The 18108-nt window shown below is 40.5% G+C and overlaps 1 protein-coding gene across 1 annotated transcript in view; it reads right to left on the bottom strand.

Annotated features, from left to right (window-relative positions):
- The window catches only part of spock2 (SPARC (osteonectin), cwcv and kazal like domains proteoglycan 2), a 28661-nt gene extending 15937 nt beyond the window's left edge, over positions 1-12724 (bottom strand). The window contains exon 1 of the mRNA XM_055029811.1: positions 12308-12724. Within this exon, the coding sequence (XP_054885786.1) occupies positions 12308-12496 (189 nt within the window). The 5' untranslated portion in view covers positions 12497-12724. The remainder of the gene's footprint in view (positions 1-12307) is intronic.
- Between the last annotated feature and the right edge of the window lie 5384 nt (positions 12725-18108).

Below are 18108 nucleotides of genomic sequence, written 5' to 3'. Positions count from 1 at the left end.
GCAGCACTAACAGGACTGAAAATCGATGATTTTTGTAAAAGAGAGGCAGCACAAAATGTATTTGGGGAAGGAATAAATTCTCCGAGCTGAACACCGAGAGTGAGCTCGACGCATGGAGAGAGGAGACACAATGGAGAGGTTACACCGCGTGTATCTTCACAGACCGAAATGCAGGCGCGAAAGACGGCGAGGTTTAACACTGAAGTGATTAAAGGAGAGATAAAAACACCGAGCTGTGTCCGGGAGCCGTAGGATCAAGCTGATAACATCGCAAGAAACCGAGAAGCTTAGCATCTCTAACAAAGTGCCAAAATACTGACTGACGGAGAGACCCAACCTTTGTGATGGAAAACATACAAACTCAGACCAAAGCAAGGTATTGACAGACAGAAACTGTCGTTCAGCTGCAGGAAAAAAGAACAAACAGTCAGGTGGCTGAAATGTGAGAATACAACTTTGTGGGTCTGTTTGACAAACCGCTTGTGTCGCTGACAGGCACTTCTGAGCAAATGTCAGCTGTCAGCTGCAGCCTGTGTTCACCGGAGGGGTTTGCGCATAGTGCGCCGCTGCGTCATCAGCAGGAAAGGACACAGTAATAACCCTCTTCTGTAGCGATCTGCTGTTACCAGATGAAGGTTCCCACTCAACCTTTTCTAGCAATTACTGTAATATTGTCCTTTAGTGGATTCATTAGGCGCAATCAAACATCTCATCGGGAGAACAATGGTTGAATCCCAGGGGGCGATGCGATTCATGCATTGTTTTATTTTATGTGTGCCCGTGAGACGACAACACAAGCATAAGGGTTTGTAATCGCTAAGGGTTTCCAACCTTACTAGGATTAAAAACAATCACTGTCCTTGTCCAAAAGATTTCATACCTTGGTCTCTACACTAAAAATACTGAGCAATTTATACTATATTTAGGATTATAATCATTTTGAAAGCTTTATGTAACCCTGAGTGGTTCCATCCTTCCTTCTGTCAGTCAGCGTTAGTTGGAACATCACTTTGCTTCTGTCCCACACTCTGTGTTCTCATGCAGCGTTTCATAATGCAGCTGGACTCCCAGCGAAGCGCTTTCGTTCCTTCTTTCTGACAACACACAACCGACCGAATGTGGGGAAAAGAGACTGCAATAAAGCCTGATGGGATGGCTTATTAAGCAGCATTCCCTGCCTCCAAAACCGTGCCATTGTTTGACTGAATCACCAGAGACAGGAGCTGGTCGTTACTCGGTCTCTGGAGGAGCCAAGTTTACATGTTCAGCTCACAGTTGTGTGATTGACTGCGAAAGATGGTCAGACGGACATGTAGCAAGAAAAGCAAAAGATGCTGTGTATTTCTTTCTGTATCATAAGCCACATATATTCCTAAGTTGGTCAGCTGATAAAGAACAGCAGAAGTCGTCTTGTATCTGTGAATTAGAAGATTAAGTTTGAACGTTCATGCAAACTTGTATTGTCTTGTTCAGCTCACAGTTGTCAGTCAAGCATGCAGTATTTCTTTAAAAACCTAATGCCATGAACCCTCTGGAATAATATACCAGAAACTCCATGTTAATTGTGCTGCAAAACCATACAGGGAACAACTTCAAACTAAGTATGTGAACATCACAATAGAGGACGACTAAAATTTGTAATATTCTGTAAACAATGAAGGCATAAAGCTCCCATAACCAGACAAGTGAAAGTAAACCTGAAGGCATGTCTAAAGTTCCTGTCAGTCAGCGTCTGTTTGACCTCATTTTACTGCCAAGCTACTTATTTAAATCTTAATCTTAACTCTTGAGTCTTTGGCTCTTGAAGATTGCAGAATACTATCCTCTATTACACCAGTGGTTCCCAAAGTTTGGGGTGCGCTCCCCTAGGGGTGTGCAGTGCCATTGCAGCAGGGTGGGGGAGGCAGGAACCAGCATACAAGAATGACAAAAAACAACAAAACAAAAAATAAAAACAGTTACACAAAAGTGTACTGAGAAAACTCCAAAACGTCAACTTAACATATGTGACTTTTGAAACCAAACGACAAGGCGTTTTATTTTTACTTAAATCAACATTCATAAAACAAAAATCAACCAAGTTACTATTTCAGGAGGCTGGATCAAATGACTTGCAAACAAAATATACTATTCATTATTTAAAGAAAAACAGAAAGTCAGTCTGAGGTTGTCGGCACTATAATATATAATGCTGCATTCAACATCACTTCAAGTCCTCCCATCTAGTGTTTCTCATAAGCAGTCACTAGCTGTTCACAGCTTCTCTGGCTTGGTGTCACACAGAGCATGGCAGATATGAAACAAAGCTCCCTCTCTCACCAATATTCTCATTCCATACATTCTCTCATCTTCGGTGCGCACTGAACTGCAGGGCATGAGACACAAACCTCCTTATTCCTGCACGCAGGAGGACTCCAAGCGGACGCTTCGCGATCACAGAGCATCAGCATGAAATAAAGAGGGGATGGAGGAGCGGGTTATGAGTGATGGGTAAATGAAAGGTGAAGCAGAGGTGAGAGCATTCTGGGAACTGATGAATACTTAAAATGAGAGCGAAGGCAACAAAACGCCTACTGTTTTCATGTGAACTCAAGTTCTCGACAAGAGCAATTACATTTTTAATCTTGTATGCTTATGTTATTTTTTCTCTCCTATAACATTAAAAATGTCTAAAATGGGACAATCTTGAATAATGTGACCACTTTTGAATACATTATTTTCCTTTTGAAACATTGTTGCCCACCATTGAAACACTGAATGGGAACCCTAACAATTAAAAAAGTTCAGCAGATGTTTTGTGAAATTTGTACTTTACTTTATTTGTGCTATATTTTGTCGCCTAGGCAACACTCTGCTGTATATTTGACTGGAAATATTGAATGATTGGGATTTTGTTTCATCCTGACATTGTCACAGTTTCTGAGTGAGTTGGTAATAACACTCCCAGAAAGAGGGTAGCACCAAATATGACTGAAAAAAAGAACGACAGGTCATGCAACAGGCAATTTCATAAGGAACTATTTTTAGGAACAAATGTGCTTTTTTCGCCAACATGGATGGTCTAACTTTCAGGGACAACAAGGACACACAAACACAATTGATAATTGTCATGAGAAATGATTTTCTCCTTTCTTCTAAGTTCTTTTCTTCTTCTCCCCTTCTGTTATTATTACATCATCACTCTCCAAGACAGGCATGAATATGTCTGTGATTGCTCACAGGGTCCACAGAGAACCTTCCGTGTGATGGAAAACAGAGGTCCATTTCTATTAACCTCTGGCCACTCGGCTGGACGAGGAACAATATTTATTTGCCACAGAGGCAGGACAATAAAATAAATCTCCAACCAAGAGTAGCATCTTGTGGTCACCAAGTCACGTGACATGAATTAAGACGTTATCTGCATACTAGTTGGATGTTTTGGAAGTGAAGCTACAAAGAGAAAAAAAAAATCTGACACATTACAAACTCAATGAATTCATTTTGTTAAACTCCAGTGTGGTTTTAAGTAAAGCAAAGCGGTTTGATCGGATGAGGCTTAGGTTGAACTTTTCAGGGATAAACACTCACAGGTGTGCCTGTGAGTGTTTATTTCACTGAAATAAACCAGTGAAAGCCATCTGAGATGGCTTATAAGACAAGCCATCTTATCTCCATGAAGATAAGATGGCTTATCTTCATGGAGATGAAGAAAAGCCCTTCATGCTTACTCTAAAGTATGATGCGGACGTGTCTGTGTCCAGGTGATCTGGAAAACTTGTTCATGTAATGCTAAACAAATATTTCAAATACATTAGACTAAATACTTCCAGGCCTTGAGAGCCACTGTTCTGCAATTTACAAATATTTTTGTTCGAACACAGAATGAACAGCCCATTACCAGGCTTCTGCAAAATGTAATAATGTGATATTCATGTGTGGTGGAGCATGAAAAAGTCACAGGACATTGTCTGTCAAGACTTGAATTAGATGTTCTTGATGTAGGGAGATTGTGCAAAGATCCCTCTGTCTGCATGCTCCAATTTTAAAATGTTATTAGAGAAGTCTAAAGGCAGTTCTGTTCGCAAAATAGGGTTTTATAAAGTTTTATCACCAAGGTTACCAACAAGTGTGGCAGGAAAAAATGAATCATTTTCATTTGCCTAAATGCCTAAAAAAAACCTACTGACATAGTTTAAGCAGAGGATCGAATAGGGATAGGTCAGTTACTGATATAAAGGTATACAGATGGTTTAGGGTTTCTATATCCTCTCCATCACCGTCTCATTCAGCTGGATTTAAGTAGGTACCTAAATGTTTGCCTTGTCATAGAAAACATGAGGAGTTATTGTGTAGACATCATACCTCAGGCAAAATGGTGGTGTGGTTATCAGTACCTATATGCTTCTCTGATTTCAGTCTGGTCTCCCAAGGCTTCACTGGGCTTTACATGTTCCCTCTGTGTCTCTAAGTGCTCAAATCTTTTCTTACAGAATCAAAAGAAACATGCAGTTGGCCGAGAGTGAGTCTGCACATGCACGGTTGTCTCCGTGTTGGCCCCGTTATGGATTTTGAGACACTCTCTTTGACCTTGCTGATTTGCAGACCACACAAACACGCAGAAACAGCCACAAAAATCCCACTTGTCCCACAAAATGTCTGTGCACTCAGGCAGGCCCTGTACTCACTGTCTATAAATAACAGTGGCCCTTGTGCCCCTCAGGGCCCCTGTGGGGAATAAGAAAACAGTCTGTAACTCACAAGAGAATCAGGTACAAACAGCAAGACCCTTCACACTCCACTGGAGACACCAGGCTCGATGGAAAACAAGACTTGTACGGCAATGGAAAATCAATGGAGTTGCCTAGGTGAGCGATACGAGAAGGATGAGAATGATTTGAGAGAGAAGCGGCAAAAAGAAGGTATCTGAATAAGAGGCACAAATAGAGCCACGCTAAGAGGGCTAAATTTGGCTCCTTCAGAGGAACAGCAGCCTGGGAATGACATTCATTGAGATACTGGTGGAATTTGGGCAGATAACAACACAAAGAATCCACAAACACCAACATATTTTTATAAAGTCCCAAACTGGATGTCCTTGGTTCCCGTTTATGCCTATTTAAAGTTGTCCATTGCTTGTCTTGTTTTAGCTTAGAAAAACACTTTCCTTTTGCCCTAAATTTAGCTTAGACAAAAATGCTTAAAGTCTGGCTTTATTAGAGCATTTGATCAACCAGGGCTATCTTTCTGTCCAACATTTAGACATCATTAAACATCTATAGGTAGATGTAACTGATACATTTCAATCTTTACTTATTCCTACAGCTCTCATTTCTTTGTTGTCGTCTATTTTTAACTGTGGTGATCTTCCCAGCTTTCTTAGAAAACATTTGTCACACTTTCATGCACCCCTTATGTTCCTGGAAATCTCCATCTAATCCTGTCTGCTAGGACACCGACAACTCAAGTGCTCATCACCTGAATCCCCACCGTGAGACAATGTGATGGCAGCATCATTCTGTGGGGAAGCCCACGAAAGACAGAAAGTCTACTTACAGATGCATTACATTTGATGACCTGAACCGGCCAAGATAAGAAGGGAAGTAACTTCAGAAGCAAACTGCGAATGTCCTTGAGCTGCACAGCCAGAAGCCGGACTTAAATCCACTTTGGCAAATGGCCGTCTTCCTGTGCTGCCAGTCCAATTTGACTGAGCTTAAAAGGATCTTTAGAAAAAAAAAGCAGGTGAAAAGAACATCCCACAACAGAAGTGTCACATTGGGGAAAACATAACCAAGAAGACTTTAGACAAATCTTCAACAAAATATTATTCCATGGGTGCAAATGCTTATGAAATACTGAATTCACAAGCTGGGCAAAATGAAATTTGCACGGCTGTTTCTGTCTCATGGAAGAACAGTGTGTATATCTTAGGGAAAAATACTCAAATGTGTTTTAGAATGAGCCTGAAATGGAAGTAAATCTGAAAAGGTTAAGGGATCATAACCTTAAGGAAGATGAATACTTTCTGGTGTTGCTGTATATACAATATATGCAGAGTTGCTATGTGCATGTGTCTAACTTGTTTTTTTCCTGAGTTATATTACTGTTAACACATTCCTAGCAAGGGTTCTCCCCGAGGCCCAAACAACTGGGTTGCTGCTGTTATTTGATCAAAACCTTTTGCATCAACAACCTGAATCTGAACTCACACTGGCTGTTAGTCAGGCTGCTTCGGGCCAAACATCAGTAATGGTAGAGACAACCGCTGTGGCTAAAGATATTATGGGAACTACTGCAATGTCTGGTTTAGCATCCTTAATTTAAATCTGCATAACACCTCCAACTCCATTAAAATTACATTAGAGTTTTAATACTGATAAACAAAGCTGTCCCACAGCATGAGAGGACATAAAGACCCTCAAACCAACAGTAGCTATTTTCCTCTTTAAGAGACTTTACTGTATTTTACTTTATAGTGTGTAGTTCTTTTATATTTTGTAGTGGTTTTCGTTGAAAACACTAGAAATTCAGTAAATCATTACTATTATAAATACTTCATCTGATTAAAATATTTTATTGTTTAGCCTAGTTTTTTTGTACTCCACCTTTATTCATGTGAATATCCAATAATAAACAGCAGAAGTTGTAAATTATAAAGGTGCACTAAATGTGATGTAGGCAACACAGCAATACACAGCTCTGGAAAAAATGAAGAGACCTCTGCAAAATTATCAGTTTCTCTGATTGCACTCTGTACAATTACATGTTTGAGTAAAATGAACCTTGTTCTTTTATTCTATGAACTACAAACAACATGTCTCTGAAATTTGTATTTATTTGCAGAAAATGAGAAGTGGTCAAAATCACAAAAAAAGATGCAGTGCTTTCAGACCTGAAATAAAACAAGTTCGTGTTCTTTTAGAAACAACAACACAAATGTTTTAACTCAGGAAGAGTTCAGAAATCAACATTTGGTGGAATAACCAGGAGGTTTTCAATGGGGTTCAGTGCAGTGGGCTCTTCATGTTTATATTTTGGGCAGAAACTTCAGTTTGTGTCTGACCTGACCAGAGAACCCTCTGCCATGTGTTGTTTGTGCCCCCTACATATGAGCAGAATGCAAATAAATGCTACGTTTTACATTTACACCAAACATGCATCATTTTCCTTTCACTTCACAGCGATTATTGTTTGGGTTGTGTACACTTTTGCAAGGCACTGTAGTTACCCTTATGCTTGCATACAAAAAGAAATGGCACACCAATATGATAAATGTATGATGTTCAGAACATCAATTTGGATCTACCAGCTAATTTAAAATCACTGGCCTGTCTTTACAACGGCTGTGCCTTCAGCTGTGTTTTAACTCCTAATGAAAGACTGCGTCTCTTTGGTCTTCAATGCAATCACAGCCCTGCTACACCCCTCCTACCCAGCCAAGACACCCCACAGAGCCACCGCTAGTCATTTCAAGCCCTGAACAGTGCTGAACGGACCCGGACCCATGCCCGAACAGTCGGACACGATTATGATGCAGTCCATCTGCCTTTGCTGCAGAGTTTCTGGATGTTCGAGGCCGAAATAAGAACCTAGAATATGATAAGGAGTGACTCATGGCCAGGGCAAAAACATGGCTAGGAAGACTTAATGGGTTTCACCCATGTTATTAATGCATCTGAGGGAGTCTGGTTGAACATCGGGGAATACTGGGTGGCTCAGCCAGACTGGGTTCCATTGCTGATAATTTACTGCTACTAGAGTTTGTCTTTAATGGAGTACTTGGCTCTGTTGCTACAGATGCCATTAGCCACAATTATGCTTTGCACACTGTGGTGTAATGATGAAACACTGTGATGAACATAAATGCATAGATTTATGAAGTCCTAATGCCAGTAAATGCAAATGATAGGCAAGAAGAGAAAAAAAAACACTGTAAAGGTAAAAACAGAAAAAAAGGTAGCGAAATGTAAACCAAACAAATATCACATTTTATTCATAACTGTTAAAAGCTTCAGCGACTGCCACCTCTTTGCACACTGACACTGATGACGGGTCTGATGTCTTTGTTTTCAGGCACAAAGGATTTACTGCTCATTAACAACAAACCTGAATGGAGGACAGGTGCAGTACGGCTCGGTGCTGGATGCTTCCCCGCCGCCTGACTGCTGGGGTGTGCCTTTTCAGGATAAGGATTTAACAAACACACCCAGGTGACACCAAACCCTTTTGTTTGACTCTGTGCTAGCATGTGAGATGTGTGAAAGTAAAGATGACCTGAACAATCTAGCATGTCGCGCATAATGAGCGTTCTTTTGCTTGCACTCGATTTGTAGTTTAATCTTAGATCCGGGGAATTATTACGGTAAAAACGGCGACCTGTCTTCAGTGTACTCAATTTTACCGTAATGCTGTCTGTAACGCTCCTTGTATGATAATTTATGAGGCATTTGCAGGTCATCCAAAATGTTTCTGTCAGAGAGAACAGACACCAGAAAATGGATCACGTCACCAGCCCTGAAATGTTTGCTGGCTTCCTGTTTGATAAATGTTGAAAAGCAGGTCATCGGCCTTTAAGGTACTGAGCCGACATGTGCTTAAAAATATTTCTGAGTTGCTTCTCGGGTATGGACCATGACGAGCCCTCAGTTCTGGTCCAGTATTCCCAGGACCAGAACTAAACAAGGTGAGGCAGCATATGGTTTTGATGCCCCTCAATTCTGTTTGAATCTCCCTTTGCATTTGTTCCTTCATTTTTCTGTCAATTATTTCTTTAAAGTTTATGGAAAAATAAGAAAATTTGGTGTGATTTGTTAGTTGCAAATATTACATGTTTTTAATTTAAAATTACTATTTTTATATTTTATAAGCATCGAGAAATTGGCCTATTTCACATATGTGTATGTATACGATATATAACACAGTGAAGGTTTGTTATCAAAGAAAAAGAAGAATTTTAAAGTTTGTCATCTTTCAAGCTTACTGTGGGACTTGCCCTGAGAGAACTCACTTCTAATTTAGAAAGACTAAAAGGAAATCTCACAGCCTCAATGCACTGCACAGGAAAACTGCGCCGAGTGTCACAGAAAAACACAATTTGTGGCCATTATCAGTAAATAAATAAAACAGCATTTGGTTCCAGGCGTGCAATGACCATACATCACTGTTACTGTTATTTAAATTCGAACTGACACTAATGATGTTTTTGTGTATAAAATAAAGTCGTGGATCTGCATTCATTTCCCACAGCCGTCTTTCCTGTTGCCCGCTTTATCTTTTCTTTTTTTCCCCTCAGGATTTAGTGCATTAGCGGAATGAAATGTTGAGTGCACCTGTCAGATTAAAGGATTGAAGGTATCCCCCTTTATTATTTGTTGACTGCTACAGTTAAATTTAATCGCCTTGTCTTCCTGTGAAATAAATTGCATCGGAGCGTGGGAGCTGTTTTTTACTTGAAGAGAAAGAGCCTCTTATCCCGATTCTGCTTTTACATCCCGCGGAAGAATAAATATGAAATATTTACAGTGCGCTCTGCACACAGTCTGCAGCCGGTGCTGTGTGTTTGTGTTTATCTGAGTGCATACATGTGAAAGGACGGCGTGGCAGAGCTCCTCTTGTTGTGTGGCTTTTGATTTCTGCTTCCTCGACTTGGATCTGTAATATTCCGGCTCTTAATATCTCAGAGGAATATGCGCATCAGCATCAATTTATTTCATTATATTTGTGTCATTGGCAGTAATTTGCACATCAACACACATCCATGAGCTTAAACTAGTTATTTTCTGATTCTTTATCTTTTTTTTTTTTTTTTCGCTCAAAGGCCAAGATGAAGCACAGCCAATTAAAGGTTCATTACATTTACTGCAAGGCACTGCTCATTAAGAATAATGATACAAGCGGTGTTATTTCAGCAGCGGAAGTTCGCAGTTTTAATGATTTGAAGAAACTTAACCAAAATGGTGTTTTTTTTTTCTTCTTTCTCTCCCTGAAGCGAGGCTGGTTAAGGGGATAGAGTCATCAAACTCCCAGGGATCTATCCTCCATCTCAGTGCAGGGGAAGCTGTTGCTACAGCAGCCAGCTGAAATCAAAGTGGTTTCCATCCGCAATTCCCGCGGGAGGTTTAGCGCCTCGCTTCTCTGATGTTTTCCCCTGTTATCTTTATGATCACCAGAGACGCCACCACTCTTTACTGCACAGGCCTCAAAATCCTGTTTATACGCTTGCATAACTATTAACGGTGATCACATATCCGTAAGCATCTGAATGCATGCGTTGAAAGTGTGCCGGTCGTGAAAGTGATGGCTGTCAGGGTTGCTTGTGTTGAGAAACTGAAGACACAGGTGGAAGCAGAGCAGGTGACATCTTTGTGGTGAAAGGAACATTTTTAAAGGGTTAAATTTGGTTTTAGAGGCTCAGTTAAACCTTATAAGTGGTTAATGTCATACCTGCAGTAGATAACTGGTCTGATTTCTTTGCTTAGTATAAACCCAGATTAGTTGGGCAAGGGATCTGAAGCTAACCCCTTAAAACAGTCTGCTGTCTTAAAACAGCCTCGATCTCGGTTTATACAGAAGCTATTTTAAGACCCTTTAAACCATTGCCATGTTTTCACTGGACCGTTATTTACACAGACACTGATACTTGCACAGCTAATGGAGGGAGGAGGCTGTGCACTGCCAGTATGGGTCCTGTCTGAAACATGTCTGAAGAAAAGAAGTGTTTCCTTTCAGAATTGCTGCCTGATATAAAGAGAAAGGTAAACATTTCTGTGGTCTAAGTAAATTATTTTATTTATTCTTACACTGCCTTCTTTTTTGTAAATTAGATAACCAGCAAGTTGTGACACTCTCATAGTATTTACTAACTCTTCTTATCTCATCTTGTAGCAATGTTTCCTTTTTCTAACAAATAACTGAATCTGATAATAACAGCTTACCTTCCTCATTTCAGGAAGAGACAAATGACGTCTGATGTCAGAGGCGCTCCTCTTTAAGCGTAAGAATAAAGCGGCGTTTTATGTTGCGAAATCAAGTGCGACAAGATTCTGTTGCAAATTAGGTAGTTAATCTGACTGGAAACATCTTACATGTTCTTTTGTCCTTAAATGTTTCATGCAGGAAGATTATTGGTGCTGCACCGTCTTTGTTTCCTATAAATAATTCTATAAAATGTGAACATGCTCCAGTTGTGATTGCCTTTCAATTGGCCCATAGCTGTTTTTCTCTTTGAATCACCAACCAAGCTGTGCTGACTTCAGAAGGTCATTGCAGGTGAGCCAAACATTTCAGATCAAAACTGTTTAAATATAGATCGGCACCCAATGAGTCATAATCCCACTGTAATTCCAATTTAATCTCCCCCATGTCCACAATTTCATTGCTTTCTCGTAGTCCCAGAGGACATGTGTTAATCTTTAGGTAATTACAGTGAATCTAAACCTCTCTCTTTGTTTCAGGTCTTGGTTTCCAGGAGGTTTTTTTCCTAAACTGACACTACAATCTTGCTGGCATAAAAAGACGCCTAGGCATTTCCCTCACACACTCTCTGCTACTTCTATATCTAATCCAATAATAACACATTTCACGTGCAGCATGCAGTCTCTCAGGATCAATTAAAACCAAATTAACATTGGCCATATGCAACCTAATCCAGCTGCAACATACTGTCCAGATCCTGCTGGGGATCATTAGTAATCATTTCGCAGAGCTGGAAGCGGAGGTGCATCCATACGTCCACAGACACAGTGATTTATCACCAGGCGTAGCCTGCAGGCTTTAATCAATTCCAGTAACCCAGATCAGTCCGTTCAATAACTGCATGTGTGCATGTCAACCCATCAGTCAGGTGCACTATGTCTTAATTGTTAAATGATCTTGTTTGTGAAATCCCTGGAGCCACATCTGAGGGGGAACCTTTAACTGGGAGGAGGCAGTATGATGATTTGGGCCCACACTGCCAGGCAGATACAACTTAATTGCCTATTATTAGAAACAAACAAACACAAAAACATTGCAGGAAGTGAGAGGATGATGTGTGTTTATAATATTTCATAGGTTTTCTGACAACATCCAACTTTGACTACCCAGATTTTTCCTGGGATTTTTTTAAAAATCTATAAATACTCCTCTCTCAAAACATGTCCCTTCCAAACAAGCAAGACAACCAGAAATCAAAATGCCAGCAGCTGAACCAAACTCTTCAACAGTCGTTCATTCGTGTTCCTGGAGTGTGTCTGGCTGCAAAACTGCAGAAAGAGCCAAGTTTGCGTGAAAAGACGGGAGTAAACATGGCAGCGCATCATCCACACCGCATTCACTCGACACTTACGTCTCGGAAGCGGTTCCAGTGCTTGATCTTGCGGCTGTACTGTGAAATGGTGGACAGCCACTGCTCGTCTTCCATGAAATTCCCGGATTTCTCCGCGTCTCGGACGCTCCTCACGTCCGCCTGCAAGGTGGACCCCGCGAACATCAGCAGCGGGGCGAGAAGGCACACCATACCCGACATTTCCACCATGTTTAACCGGAGAAGTGGGAGGGAAAAAGGGTGTGTGAGTGTGTGTGTGTGTGTGGGGGGGGGAATAAAAAAAAAAAAAAAAAAAAACACGCACGCAGGACACCTCCTCGCACGAAGCAACGGCGTCTGTCGGCGCTCCTCTTCGGGAAGGCGGCGGATGCTGAGGCTGGAGGGGAAGCGCCGCCTGATGAGCCCGAGAGATGCTGCTGCAGATGGGAGGCAGGCGGACGGAGTGAGGAGGGGAAGCTGCTCTGATGGTGGTGAATAAAGTGAGTCCGCCCTCAGGCTGCTGTCAGAGACGCCCTTTTCGTTATTTCTCGACGTGAAAGAAAACTTTAGGTTTGTGCGGACTTTCTTTAAGAGCCACAAGCTGGTCAATAGCTGGACTTATATACACGTTTTTATTTGGCTTTTTTTTTTTTTTTTTTTACAAAAAGAAAACCCCAAAACGTGTTGTAGCTATTTGCTTGCAGCGAAAACCAAAGAATTCCCACACATCTTTCCAAACTTACTGAAGCTCATTCAGACAGGATGGAGAGCACAGTGCTATTCTTATTCTTAATTGGATTTAGGTCTAAACTTTGACTGGGCCATTTCTACAAATTAATATGATTGTGATAGCTCTAAATTCCCTCTGTTTTTTTTTTAAAGTCCCTGACATGTTCTTTGGGTTTTATTAGTCTTGGGATGTTTTCAAACTAAGATAGTCTGGGGAACTCAGGCAGAATTAGGCGAGGACTGTCGAAAGACCTCCCGTCTTCACTTGGTTGGGTTTATTTTCACATTGAATCAAACTGGATGTCATCCAGTTGCTCCTATGAGGTGCTGTCACAAGTAACTGGTTGGTATGAGCAGCAAGAGAGGCACATTACTCTATGGAGATGGGTTGTATAAGTAGTTACAGAGATGACAGCAAAGACGGAGAAACTACAAGACATCCGAGGTTTAAACGTTTTTAGTTCACATGTCATGTCCGCATCTCTTCCAGGGTTTGCTCTGCATTTCCTTTTGAAGCGAACAGCTGAGGTGTTTGTTGTCAATTGAGCTGAGACTTAGTTTTTCAGGTGGATGAGTAACAGCTTGTTTGGTCTGCATCACCAGAGTCTGGATGAGGTTTCACACTTGCCCACTTGAAGTTGACCATCAACACCAGAAAATTTTGTTTTCAAACTGTGGTTCACGCCTTTGGGCCGATGCATTCTTTTGATTTCTTGCACCATGGGTCTCACTGCACCATGTTAGCTGGCTCTATGTTCATCCATGGAGAGCCCCACCAAACGACAGCTTGTTACTAAAGCGCCGGATTAACTGATGCCATTTGATCCCCGGTGGAGTGTCTTGAGCCTGTCCTAATGAGGGCAAGCGCCCAACAAGGGCTCATCTAATCTTTTGGCTCAACCCGATCAAGTTCGAGGAAAGATAAGGAGACGAGAAGATGCTTGAGCTAAGTATGTATATGTTTATTCAGCAATAGCAACAATGACAAGATCACCTTCTGGCTTGTCTTTGTGCACAGATGTAAAAGTCTTACACGTGTTTGCTCATTAGTCATGTTAAATGGTCAGGTGGGAAATGAAATATTCACATTGGATAAGAAACCATGATGCAGTTATGCTTTGCCTTTCTAGAAACGAATTCAACGTGTGGTCTTCCGCTGACCTATTTAAGACTATCTCTGCAGCAGCTGCAACCTGCTTTGCTCCCAGAGATTTTATTTAAAAATAATCAGTCAAAGAAAAACTTTTGGGGGTTGAATGAAGTAGTAGTCTGGTTATGCTTTCGCAACAAAAAAGAAACAACACAGCGCAGCAACAATTCTCATGACATTCAAAAAGTGTCATTATAAACGCTGTAATTTTAAAGGATCAGACCCAGGAGTGGTTTTTATGTAATGTCGAACAAAACAAAGAAATCTCTACAAGTGTTGCAGTGCAGATTTGGTTTGACTAACTGGCTGCAGCTTGGTTAACAGAACTGAGTGTGACGTCTTTACCACTGATAGTTCAGGTGTTTTATCCCAGTCTCTCAAAATGTGCCACAGTTCATCACCCAAGTTCTCCTCTAGTCACACATATGCCTCGTTTCCACTGAGTGGTACGGCACAAGTCAGTGCAGTTCGGGAAGCTATTTTGCTGACCTGCGCCGAACCAGAGGTCGGCAAAATTGCCATATTGCCGTGGAAACAAGGCATTAGCGTGTTATCTCTCGTTTTCCACTTTCTGCACCACAATAGTTCTTATCTCTTCAGAGGGAAATTATTCTAAGACTTTCTGTAGGTTCATCTATTTATATTAATTGTGTCACATATTTTAAATTTTTTCAGCTAATCTTGTGAACCTGCAATGATTTTTAATCTTCATACAGTAACAGTCAACTATTACTGCAGTGGTAGGTTTTATGTTTGAATGATTTTTCCTAAGTACTATTTCTGTAAGAGCTGTTGAGACATTTCTGGGGTATTTTATGAAAATTGTCTTCTTCTTCTTGAGGATTGGTCGTTGAAGGGACGAGAAGAGTTTTTATACCTGGTATTGTGCTGGGAGTGGCTCTGATTTCCAGAAGGAAATTAGAGAGAAGTGACTGACCATCCTGACCCCATCATCAGTCAGTTCACCAAACCGTCACCAAGCTAAATGTTTCCCAGGAGGTCTGATTGTCTGAGTCCAGTGAGACTATTTTGCGAAAATCCTCTGTTTGCTTTCCATCTACGTTGCATGTCTTTGTAGTCCTGCAATGCAAGAGGACGTACTTTTTCTGTGCAACCCCTGACAGACTGTGTTTTCTATCATTTCACTGGGAGCCTCTCTCAGACACAGCTGGAAAATAAACCATATTGTTTTCTCCTTTTTTCTCGGGGGAACAGGCTGATACTTTGGGTTCTGTGGTGTTTTGACAGAGAAAGAGTAACATAAAGCTAGCTCATTTTTTTTCCGCCTGTTTGCTGGGAGGTTCATATCCAAGCAATACGTTACTGATGCTTCCAGTCAAACTCGAGGTGACAGACGTGAAGGAGCAAACTTGGATCCTCACCTCCTTTACCCTGAAAAGTTGGCATAGAAATCATATAAATATGAGAGAAATGTTCCTCTTAAAGTTTTTGAAAACCCAACAAAGTCAGATTAATTAAAGTCTAGTTTGTCAAAGAACTAGAATTAGGTAAGTGTTTCTCACCAGATACTTACCAATTTTAACTCCTATCAGTATAAGTAGATGTTCTAAATTGATTTGACATAGACACATAAATAGTATGAATTTATGCTGTGTTGGTTTTTGCAACATTTGCACAGGGCTGCTAAAGAGAATGGGAGGAAAAAGCAGCCAACTAAGTCCTGAGAAGCTCTAAACCATTGCACCAATACTGAATAATGCAAATATTTCTAAACTGGGAGAAAGTAGTTCACTTAAGGACAGACAGATATGTGAATACCTTGTAATTATTATAGGATTCCTTTTCTATGTAGTGATGTTTAGTTACCCAACAGAGGGTATATCAGGACTCTTACTCTAGCCAATGTGCCATCAGCATTTTGGCTTGTATTATTAATGAAACTTGTTCAGAGAAATGGCAGTACAAATACTACGAATCCATCTCCTCTGGGATTTTGACGTTACACTGGTAGAAAATGCCTTGTGAAGTAACTGAAGCTTGTAACTCCTTCAGTGAAGTCATCGGTGTCCCCGTGGCCTCGCTCGCCGGTCTCTTTCTTGCACTGCCCCCAAGTTTGTGAGGACGGCCTAATCTAAGCGGATTTTCACCTGTGCCATATTGCTTCCATTTCTTTATGATGATTTAACTAAATTCCACGTTCAGTGCCTTGGAGATCTTTTGTATCCATCCCTTAATTTAAGCTACTCAACCATGTTTCCTCTGATTTGCCTGCGGCGTTCTTCTGTCTTCACGCTATTACTTGTCTTTGTACCACAACAGTCACTGGACTCAAATGTTTTTATTTAAGGGTCATGGCTTTGCAGAACTTTTGTACTTTAACATAAAAGGTCTTTTTTTTTCGATAATTTTGTTTGACTTATTTGTGGAAGCAATGAAAAAGGCAAAACTTAAGGTGGTAACATTGTGTTGTTACTTTCACTATAAGATTGTTATAGTATTGTGAAAACCTTTATGTTTGAGCTTATATTTTTAAAAATATAGTGACATAGGAAAAAGAGAATATTAATCTAGAAATGGGCTAATATCTGGAGTGAAGCCCGTTTGAAAATGGCATGCAAAAATGGAAGGGCTCTGATAAAGAGGAGCATACCTCAGCAAAAATTGCCAAACATCAGAGTTTGGCCTCCCCTGAGAGAGCTGCTCTCTTTCTGCTTCCTCCAGCAATAAATCAAAACCTACATGTAATTCTGTTCGAGCTGCATCTCCGGGTGATGCAGACTCATAAAGCTACGGAGAGTCTTGAATCCAGCGTTGAAGGATCCGATGACAAACAGGAGAATCATATAACAAAGAAATGACATGCTTACAAGATGAGGTATTTTGGCAAGGAGACAGAAAGCTTCCCTGTCATCTTTGTTGGAATGATCCCCTCATTACTACAGAACCATGTCATTGCTCTACTCACAACCATCAAAAAACATAAAAAGCACTGAAATCTGAATTAATGTTGGCTTTTTTGTACAAAGGTGGAAAAATAAGCCGACATATGGTGCAAAACTTGCATTTATTTCTTTGTTAAGTTCAGGTTTGAGTAAATAACTGCTTAGTAGAAATTGTCTTTATGCATAGCCATTTAGCTGGAGATCCAGAGCAACATAAATTACATCAGCTCAGGCTGCCCAGACCAACAGCTCTCCAAGGCTGATATGAATTGTAAAACAGTCTCTCCCTTTTCACGTTTACATTTTTTTTTCTCATAACAGAATGAAGGTAAACAAAGATAAGAAATGTAAACTGGTAACAAGGTCTGACCTTAATTAAACATATAAATTGGATGATAAACCTGATCATGACCTCAGCTACTCAAAACAAAACAACAAGGTGCTTCAAACGTAATCAGCAAGCACTCCATCGCCACCTTGTGGTAAATTTGCCACTTCACCCATCCCATCTAAGATATTTAAGAAAGCTGGTTTTTAAAACACAAGTGTTTTTATTTCCCTTCCGCCGTGTTTAATGTATATTAATTCACAAGATTGTTGCTTCTGAGAATGAGAGATTATAGAATGATAAATCTAATATAAATCTCTAAAATTCAAGATAAAAAAAGAAACAAGTGATTTGTACACATATGGGTTCTGGTGTTATTTTTCTTTTAAACGTTTGATTTGTGTGGTGTTTGCACCGCGTAGGTTTTAGCAATCTTTTTTTTTAAGATGTGGATGTGGAATAAATTCTATCTGCATTTTTCTCCTGCTAAGAAAAGCACATTACTGCTTCGGTCATTGGCCGAAGCAGTAATAAGACGATTTTACATTATTTACAGAAGAAACTTCCTGAAACTCACCATAACTTTCTTTAATCCAGGAGGGACCCTAAATATAAATCACCAAACCAGCCAGAGTTCACCTCCACTAATGCTGCTTGTCAAAAATCACACCAACATCATGGAAGGAGATGAAAAGCGGAGACGTTTGACAACTTATTAGAGAAAATAAGATTG

Source organism: Poeciliopsis prolifica, unplaced genomic scaffold (assembly GCF_027474105.1).
Source record: "Poeciliopsis prolifica strain line A6 unplaced genomic scaffold, Auburn_PproV2 SCAFFOLD005, whole genome shotgun sequence".
NCBI lineage: Eukaryota > Metazoa > Chordata > Actinopteri > Cyprinodontiformes > Poeciliidae > Poeciliopsis > Poeciliopsis prolifica.
This window is presented reverse-complemented; position numbering and strand designations above follow the sequence as displayed.